The following is a 9,053-nucleotide window of genomic DNA, read 5'->3' on the forward strand; positions in this document are numbered from 1 at the left end:
TTTGTCACTGTCAGTGAGCCAAGCCCCTGTACAATAGGCATCAAGCAGAGACGAGTATCGAGTATCTCATCAGATGGAGATGGAGGTATGGGAGAACCACTGCAGGCAGTCCTTAGGAAGTTATCCTTCTAGCTGTGGACACGTAAAATCCCGAATGCTTCTAGTTGGTTTCCTCAAATGTTTTCCAGAAAAAAAAATCAAAAAATAGAAAATCAACTCACAAGGAAAGATTGGAAAAAAAAAAAAAAAAAGATCTGGAGTGGGTCTTCTCCCTGTCTTTCATGAAACCCATTGGGCCTGCATCCTGCATCCCATCATGCGTGGGACTGAGCTCAATAAACAGCAAAACCCAGCCCTCAGTGCTCTCAGTACATCTGCAGCTGGCTTTGTATCCCCCTGCTCAGCACCTGAGTGCTGGTCCTGTAAACGCAACAGAAAGCTCCAGAGCAAAGTCAGTGTTTGACCCCCAGATAGATGGTTAGTAATTAGTAATTTTTAACACTATTACTTGAAAGCGTTGAAGGAAATATAAGAGCATAGGACTTGTTTGAAATTTGATATTAGCTGTTTTCTGTGTAATTATTGAAGTGTTTCAGCATTAAGTGCCATGCAGAGTACTTCACTGCTTTTTCCTGTTTAGGTCGTGGCTGATACCAACATCAGTGCCATTGCTACCCAACTGGAGAGCATGTCTGCAGGATGCAATGTCAACTCTTCTTCTGAGCATGCTTCTGAAGATCCAGAGTAAGTTTGTATTAGCATGTGTAACAGATATATTTCTATGCCCCATGCAAGGGAAAAGCCTAGGGTGGTGAAGGAGGCCTCTTCCCATTCCTTTTCTCTCTAATTTACATCGCTTTTAAAATGGTAACTGTGACCTTCTCCAATCTGATCACAGATCTGTGTCCTTCTTTACCCAGTAACAGATACTGATTGTCTAAATAAGGGTAAAATGTATTTCCAAACATTTGCCTTATCTTATCTTTCCTAACGCGTTATGCTGATATGATAGTTCTGCCCTTGTCTGTTGGCTTCCTCCTTGGTCATCAGCAGACAAAGAGAAGAGATATTAAAAAGAAAAAACCTGGTAACAGACAAATCTTTCAAAACACGTCCAAGAACTTTCTTTGTTTTTTTGAACCTTTTTACAATTCTAAAAAGTCTCATTATTTTTTTTTTCCTATCTGTAGTACCTCTGTATGGTGACAGACCTTAGAGACATAGCCCTCCCATGGCCGTGCATCATTCTCCATCATATGCTTTTAAGGGCAGCTTACAGCACTCCAGTTGTCATTTAGAAATTCATTTGATCTTCATATGGTTCCTTAGCTTCATCTTGTCCTTCGTTTTCATTCTTTGATTCATTATATTTGTTTTATGATGCTGAGATGCAAGTGGCTGCCCTGTCTCAGGGATGAGCATAGAGGTTGAGCTATTTATGCTGCATTCACTAGTCTTACAGTGTGAGATACTGTTTTTATTGCTGCCCTCAAAGGAGAATTACTTCCTTCCCAAAAGGATATGAATTCTCCTTTCATATCAAAATAGTAATGAGATCTGAATTTGAAAATACGAAGTAGACTTAAGTAGGTATATGTGTCCAAAAGAAACTGATAGATGAGAATCACCATGGGCCATATCTTAATTTGGTAGAACACGCCAAACAGCTTTAGTCCAGAATATTCTCTCTACATATATAGAAATGCCTGTTTCAGACTTGAGGTGGATAAATAGAAATGAGTGGTCGAGGTTCCACCAAGACTCTTCTGCAGCACTGAGTGTGGGGCTCTGGAATAGCTCTGGGGCTGCAAGGTGCAGGGATGTGGGTGGGATGGAGGGTTAGAAACAGCCCAAAGAACTTACAACAGAGCTGAGACTGTAAAGACAAGTGCTGCTGGCTGTGTGCTGTCTGACAGACTCACTTCAGTGCAGTCACAAAATAAAATTACCCTGTGAGGAAGCTGTTGCAGTGACCACTTACTGGGACGAAGGATGGCAGCTTGGCCAGTAAGAGAGCAAACTCTCCTTTAAGCAACTGCATATTAGAGGAATAGCACTCCTGCATCAGAGAGGAGTGCTCTTGCTGAGCTCTTTATAAAAAAGTATTTTCAAAGGGAGGAGCTGAAGGATGTGGAACAGCTTGTGAGCTCTGGGCTGCTCAGGAGCGCGTTTCAGCAGCAGGACAGGAATCATGCTTAGTGACTGCATGAGAAAATCTTGATAGATAAATCTCTCTGTAAGTGTTCCTTCTGCAGAAAATCCCCACAGACAGACTATGTTATTCTAAGTGATATTTATTGTGTTTTCAGAGCACCTCAGCCTAAGATTATTACTTTGGAGAAAGGCTCTGATGGACTGGGATTTAGTATTGTGGGGGGGTATGGAAGTCCCCATGGAGACCTGCCCATTTATGTCAAGACTATATTTGCCAAGGTATATTTGTGTTTTGTTTTTTTTCCTCCCTTTTTCTTTATTATCTTACAAAAAAATAATAAATGTAAGATTTGGCTTGGGTGATATATGTGGAATCTAAAGGAAAATGAACTGCCTAGGTACATGGATATGAGCAGACCCAGAACGCACCTCTGGCTTCTTGGTTTATATTTCACAGTACTGATGGCTGAAACAAGACACTTCACCTCAGCAAAATTGTTCTGTGTCCTTTGGAAACTTGCTTTTATACATATAAATATTTATAAAGCAGCTTTATATCTGCATACCTCACTGTCTTCCTAGAAGTACGGAGGCATCATTTTTCTCACTGTACACGACTGGAGACAGTTGCAGAGATACTATATCCTTGTGGCCAGGCTTCAGTTGCAAAGCCCTATGCCCAGATGGTCACCTCAGTGAGAAAAGCCACTGGAAGAAAGAAATGCCACCCCATGTGGCTTGTTGATGAATTGGCTTCCACATCAGTCCTGGCTTTAGTTATCCTCCCTCGCTTCCAGCTCCGTGCTCATGCTCTCCGTGGGCACTGCCTTCCCTGTGCTGTTTGCTTGCTGTCCCAGCTGGTCCCTGGCCCTGAGCATCAGGGGAGGGCATGGGTCCCATGCTGAGGAACCAGCACAACACAGCACCTTGCAGCTGGGGCTGCTCTTTGCATTTGCCAGCAAGGTCTTTTCGTGGAGTCGTGACTGATATAGTCCTGAAATGGGGGAGGGAAACAGTGGGGATTAGGGAGACCTAACATAAAGCAACTTGGAAATCAGTCGCAGAAAGTTGTTTGTTCTGTAACTGTTTGCATTTCTGACAGGGTAGGTGATAGAAAATGAACAAAAAAAAAATCACCTTGTCTTTAAACAGGTGCTAAGATTTACAGATCTGTAGATGTGAGCACAGCTGAGAAACTCCCTAATGGATCCACTGATGGGGCCAGGAGGCAGAGGCAGTCATCGTGAGCTGAACTCTGGGCAGGGCCTCTGGATATAGAGAAAAGAGCCATATTTGGGAGCTCAGGAGGGGAACAGCCACTTCTGGAGCTCCATGGGTGATTCCCAGGGCCTTTAGTTAAACCTAATCCCAGAGCCGGGGGCTCTCTCTGAGCTCTGTCTCCCTTCCCATATTTTAACCTGTTTCGCAGTACTGAGTGCAGAGCCATGTAGGTATTGTTTTAACAAGTCTCTGTGTGATCAGAAAACACAGAACCAGTCATTAGTCTGCCTTGTTCCCAGGGAACAAGCTGATTCTCCTTTTCCTGGAGATGTGTTGCCTGCCCGTGCTGCCCCAGACCTGCAGAGCTGGCTAAGCAGCAGGGAGCAAGACTTCAAACAGTGCAGATTTTGGCCCCGTGTTACTGCTCCCTCCTTTTCCACATCCCCCACCCCGTTACGGTGGGGTTTCCAGTGCTGCATCCCTCCTCATTTCATCCATCAGCATTACAGAGACGGGAGGGCTCCGTGCTACCAGCCAATAACGTTTCCTTTTGCCATTTGCAGGGAGCAGCTGCGGACGATGGCAGACTGAAGCGCGGCGATCAGATTTTAGCAGTTAACGGGGAAGCTTTGGAAGGTGTTACCCATGAGCAAGCTGTAGCTATTCTGAAGCGCCAGAAAGGAACTGTGACATTATCGGTGTTATCATGAATGTCATTGCACTTGCAGAGATAAATACAATTATTTTTAAACATCGGTAGAGCTATAATAATACAGCTCAGCTCTGAGCTGGGTGTAAAGCAAACTCTGGCCAAAATTAATCAGCGTTCAGCCCGCTGCCAGAACGGGCAGTGTGCGTCTCGAGCTTCATTTAACCTTCCACACCCATCAGCCTTTCTCCCTGCCCTCCCCTGACTTCTGGTGGCTTTTGAGTTTTCTCTGGACAACTTTAATTAACGGGCTTCAAAGAATAAGATCCATTTCGCCTTATTTACACGTCAGTTTACCTCCACTAGTCTGAACCCCAGATACATTGGCTGAACCTGGGCTCTGTTCAAATACAAAGGAGAATTTAGATCATCAGCCAATCTCATCTGATGAGCAGAAATAAATGCTGAGTGACTTGTCATCTCACTCATGATTTACTTATGCTAATTGTCCTTTCAAGTATGCCAGAAAACATTAGCAATGTAATTAAATTACCACTGTTCCAAATGATGAAATATCAAATTCTCCTCTGGGAAATTATTTGTGTTCAGCACAGTAAGTCTGATAGTCAAATGTGAACTTCTCATGTTTATCTCTTTGGGTAAGTCTATGGAAGTTAGTCAGAGGTAATTACTGTGATGTGTCAATTTGCAGCCTTTAGCATGAAAAATAAACCAGGGGAGAGAGGAATTTATTTTTTTAGGCTTTTAAATGTTTGAGCCTTTTCAGATATTTAGGCAGCATGAACAACAACATATCTCGTTCTATTCTGATTATGTTTTTAAAGAAGAAATGTGCTGATACGTGCTGGGCATGTTGCATACAAAGGCAGTCGTTGTTGTGCCAAGCTGCAGCATAACTGTTCATCCTGAAACTTTAATGAAGACAAAAGTTTGCTTCGGCCACATGATCCTGTAATTCTTGCCACGATGGCTGTCCCTCTGCACGTTGTCTTGGAGGCTAGATGATGTTAATCCAAACCAGCACACCATTCCTCGTTTCCAGGAGTCTCTCCAGGTTCAGGTAGTGCTGGAAGAGGCTTTCATGGATAAGGAGGATGGCTCTCGGGAGCTCTGGGGCTCAGTTTTGGGGGATGCCAGCCACTGCCAGGAGGTGAGAAGCTGATGCTGCAGGAAGCGGCTGTAGGAGGTCACAGTGATGCCCTCCCTGTAGCTGGCTGCTCCCTCCTGTTTCCCCAGGGCACAGCACACTGCAGGGCTCTCAACCCCATCCCCCAGCCACAGGGTGCAGCTGAAGCCCTTCAGCTCTCTGGCATGAGCTCAGCCCTCCTGTGCAGTGGAGGTGGGATGCAGCCACGTTCCACCAAGCAGTAGTGACTCGGTATCGCAGCCGTTCCTGCAGTGATGGTACAACCGTGGCCTTGGCGATTAAGCAAATGAATTTGGCAGGCAGATTAATGGCATTGCAAGTCATTGTGGTTTAATCTGCCTATCTAGAGGAACAGTAGGGCTTTGGAGGAAGCAACCCACTCTCATTTGGGCTGTTTGGTGTAATTTATAATGATGATGTAGCGGGGAAAAAAAATGAAGTGTGTGTGTGTGAAAATTGTCTGCTCATCTGATGTGAAAAATCCTTAGAAATAAATGGAAAGAGAATTGAAAACATGTAATATAATGACCAAGTAGCACAAGGAAAAGGTACTGTTAGTATGTATGTTTTAGCTGGGCTGGGTATTCCCCCATGTTAGTTAGAAGAACACAGCCTGAAAGGAGCAAGCTGGGATTGCCTGCATTGAATTGCAATGAGCTTGCCTTGAAAAGGTTTTCTTCAGTTCATGTAGAAGTTTTCTTTGACTTTAGGCAATCACAAAGTGCATTTAGCCTGCTGGAACACGGAGGGGGTGTTCTGCTCATAGTGCCTGGAAGAGACTTAACGTTTCAAATGGGTTCTCACTGATTTGCCAAGCAAAGGGTTAGTGGGCCCTTGGCTGCAGACACAAAACTGTATCCAAATGTGTTGAATTGGACAATGTGTAGCTGCCTTTGGCTGCAGAGGTATCCGAGGTGCATGGAAGTTCAGTGCAGGTAGGTGAGCTGTGGAGAGGTACCTTCAGAAACATTGCATAGAATTTAGGAACAAAATGTAATGGTTCCTCTGATTAGTTTGGTTTTTTTAGACGTTGCATTCCTACTTTAAGATGTTGCTGCATTTAATCAATGAAGTTTTACATGGCTATTTATTAGCCTGTTATGCACATACTGTTCATATACATAAAGAATAGAATTTATGGGCTGAGATATTTTGCACTTCTCATTACTCTGAATGAGATAACATTTTCTGCTTCTTGTAATTTGCACTTTGTGTCTTGAATATATTACTGCCAAAAATCATATTGCAACTAATTGATAAACCAGTGACCATGCGGAGAAGCGTGTGCTCTGTGTACAGGACCAAGTTAGATAATTAAATCTGCATTACGCTTGTCTGGGTCGAGGTGTTCTGGTTTATTTAAAACTTTATTTCTGTGCAAGGGAAAAGCAATTAAACCTCCTGATTGTATGTGTACATATATCAGTAAAATGAGACATTTTATGACTTCAAAGATTCGAAATAAAGCTCGGTTACTTAAGTAGCTGTGCATTTTATTTTGTTGTGGGTTTTTTTTTTTTTTTTCATTGCTGCAATTTATTGCATGAGATATCTTTGTTTTCAGTTCCAAGCAGGGCTCATTATTGCCTTTGTGAGGGAGCAGGAGCTACGGTACCAACCAAGGCCAGGCTCATGCCCAGGGCACAGGATCACTGCGGTCACAGGGAGAGCTCACATCACAGCTGTGCTACAGCTGCTCACCAGGATGGCTCCTGCATGGGAAGGGCTCTGAGTTGGGAACGGCCACAAAGAGGTTGCTCACAAGAGGCATGCAGGCAGCAAAGCCAGGGAGATAAGAAGAGGATTAAGACGAAGGTGCAAAGCAGCCAGTGTTGTGACCAGAGGAATCCAACTCGGCAGGAAGTGTGCTTGCTGGAGGCATCTCACAGCCTTTTGGAGGTGCCATGGCACCACGGTTTGAACTCATCACGCTGCTGGAAGGGCTCTCCTGCCCTGACTGGTGGAACTTCTTTGTCAGAAGGGACACAGTTCCTCCTTCATCAAGAACAACCTCAACATCACCAGAAGCCATCTTAGGGCTGGTTGTATTTCTAGGCTAATTCTGCAAAGGGAAAGTTGTGCCTTTGTTTACACCAAGATTTTGTCATCCTCGCCATGTGAGTTCGCTGCGTGCCACAAAGTGGAGCCATCCCAGCATCACCCTCATGGCTGCAAGGGTCAACCTGCTGTAATGGGACTGTGGCAAATGGCACTGCTGCGTGTGGAACAGCTGTAATGCCTGTAAATTCCCTGTAATTAATCAAATGGCAATTACCACCCTTGAAGTCTGACTTACACAGAGCCTGTTGAGGTAATATGATTATGCTGAGATGGAGCAGTTAATGTACCTTCGCCTGAAAGAACTGGAATGAATTAATTTAACATTACACACGTATAAAACATCAGTTTTTACAGTTGTGCTGAGCATTGACATATAATTCCATTATCATCTTTCTCCACGGTCTCGCACTTCCATATCCATAATTTAGCTGTATTTACATTCTGGTTAAGCATCGTCACGGCCATTGTTTTTCATCTCAGCAGCAATGGGTGCTTTGTTCTCTAATGGACGTATTCCTGTGACACCTGGACCTCAAGATGGCAACAAGTCAGAGATCCCTGTGTTCTGCAGCATCCCGGGCTGGAAAGGGAGGAGGATCGCGTCCCTGATGCCTTCATCCTTCTCCCAACAAGACCCCAGAGGCTCTGCTCCACCAGCACATGCAGTAAAGCAGAGGGGCTGAAGCACAACAAGGAAAACAGCATGAACTCCCTGCATCCCTGGTGCATCTGCTGGAGGTGGTGTGCCTCTGGAACTGTTCTGGTAAAATTAAAAGTTACATCCTCATCAGAGTGATGGGACCAATGGAAGCCACACTGACACGGGGTTATTCTGCCTGGCTGGGATGCCCTGGGCTGAATGCACGCATGCTGAGCATGGCTTCTACTTTCCATCGTGTCCTAAGAAACAACACAAGGCTGCAGTACTGCATTGCCTCACCAGCAAGCTGCCACCAGGAGGAGGCAAAAACAAAAGGAAAGAGGCCTTGAAGTCCTGGTGATAGGATACTTCTGAAAAATGTGGTTTGGTTGTGCCTTGAATGCAACAACTGGCCTCTTCCCCTTCACTTATTCTTCACCCTGCACATGGCTGCTGTTGGTGGTGTGTCTAGAACTGGCTGTGCAGGATGTGCCCTGAGCTGTGGGTCCCAGCAGCACAGCAGCCTCTCCTCTGCAGCTCAGCTGTGGGTGCAAGTTTGGAAATGGGATTTCATCTTTGCAGCCTTTGCATCATTTGTTGTACTTATCTGTCTCAAAGGGTGACTGCAGGTTCTTAAACAGAAACATCTGCCCTCAAACCAATATTCCCTATGAGCATTTTCAAGTTTTAAGAAAGCCTGTGTGTTTTTGCTTGCTGTTCCCGATCGCATCCCACCTCCCCGCATTCCTGGCTGCTGCTCCTGTGCCTGGAGGTGGCAGGGAGGTGACACGTCCACCCTGAACCCACGAGGAAAGCCTCCTGGATCCATGCTGTGTGGAGCTGTGAGCCCGGCTGTCCCGTGGCATTTTCTGCTGAAACGTCACTAGATGGAGCAATTGACAAAATAGTTCATTTCTGCTGCCTTCAGCCCACGTGGCCCAGGGCTCCCAGCCTCAACGCGTTCCCCTGCAGCAAGAAATAATCTGTGCCGAGAGGCTCATTCCCCCAAATGTATTAAATGCTGAATTCCACCGCCTGCATCCCAGCTGCTGCTGGGCAGTTCCTGCGTGCATGGAGCTGCAGTGTTTCTGGGGGTGAAGCACTTTGGGATGCCTGTGCCTGGAACTCGGATTTTTGCCTTTCCCAGCACCCAGCTGCTG

At 45.3% G+C, this 9,053-nt stretch overlaps 1 protein-coding gene across 10 annotated transcripts in view; it reads left to right on the plus strand.

Moving 5' to 3' along the window:
- The window catches only part of PATJ (PATJ crumbs cell polarity complex component), a 142,109-nt gene extending 135,434 nt beyond the window's left edge, over positions 1-6,675 (plus strand). For 9 of the 10 annotated variants that reach the window (XM_042820129.1, XM_042820127.1, XM_042820130.1 and 6 more), the window contains 3 exons: positions 641-744; positions 2,310-2,433; positions 3,939-6,675. In XM_042820129.1, the coding sequence (XP_042676063.1) occupies positions 641-744; positions 2,310-2,433; positions 3,939-4,085 (375 nt within the window). In that variant the 3' untranslated portion in view covers positions 4,086-6,675. The remainder of the gene's footprint in view (positions 1-640; positions 745-2,309; positions 2,434-3,938) is intronic. The other variant, XM_042820135.1, reaches the window with a different exon arrangement.
- Positions 6,676-9,053: the final 2,378 nt, after the last annotated feature.

Source organism: Centrocercus urophasianus, unplaced genomic scaffold (genome assembly GCF_019232065.1).
Source record: "Centrocercus urophasianus isolate 14NV4802_14NV808 unplaced genomic scaffold, USGS_Curo_1.0 seq_18, whole genome shotgun sequence".
Taxonomy (NCBI): domain Eukaryota; kingdom Metazoa; phylum Chordata; class Aves; order Galliformes; family Phasianidae; genus Centrocercus; species Centrocercus urophasianus.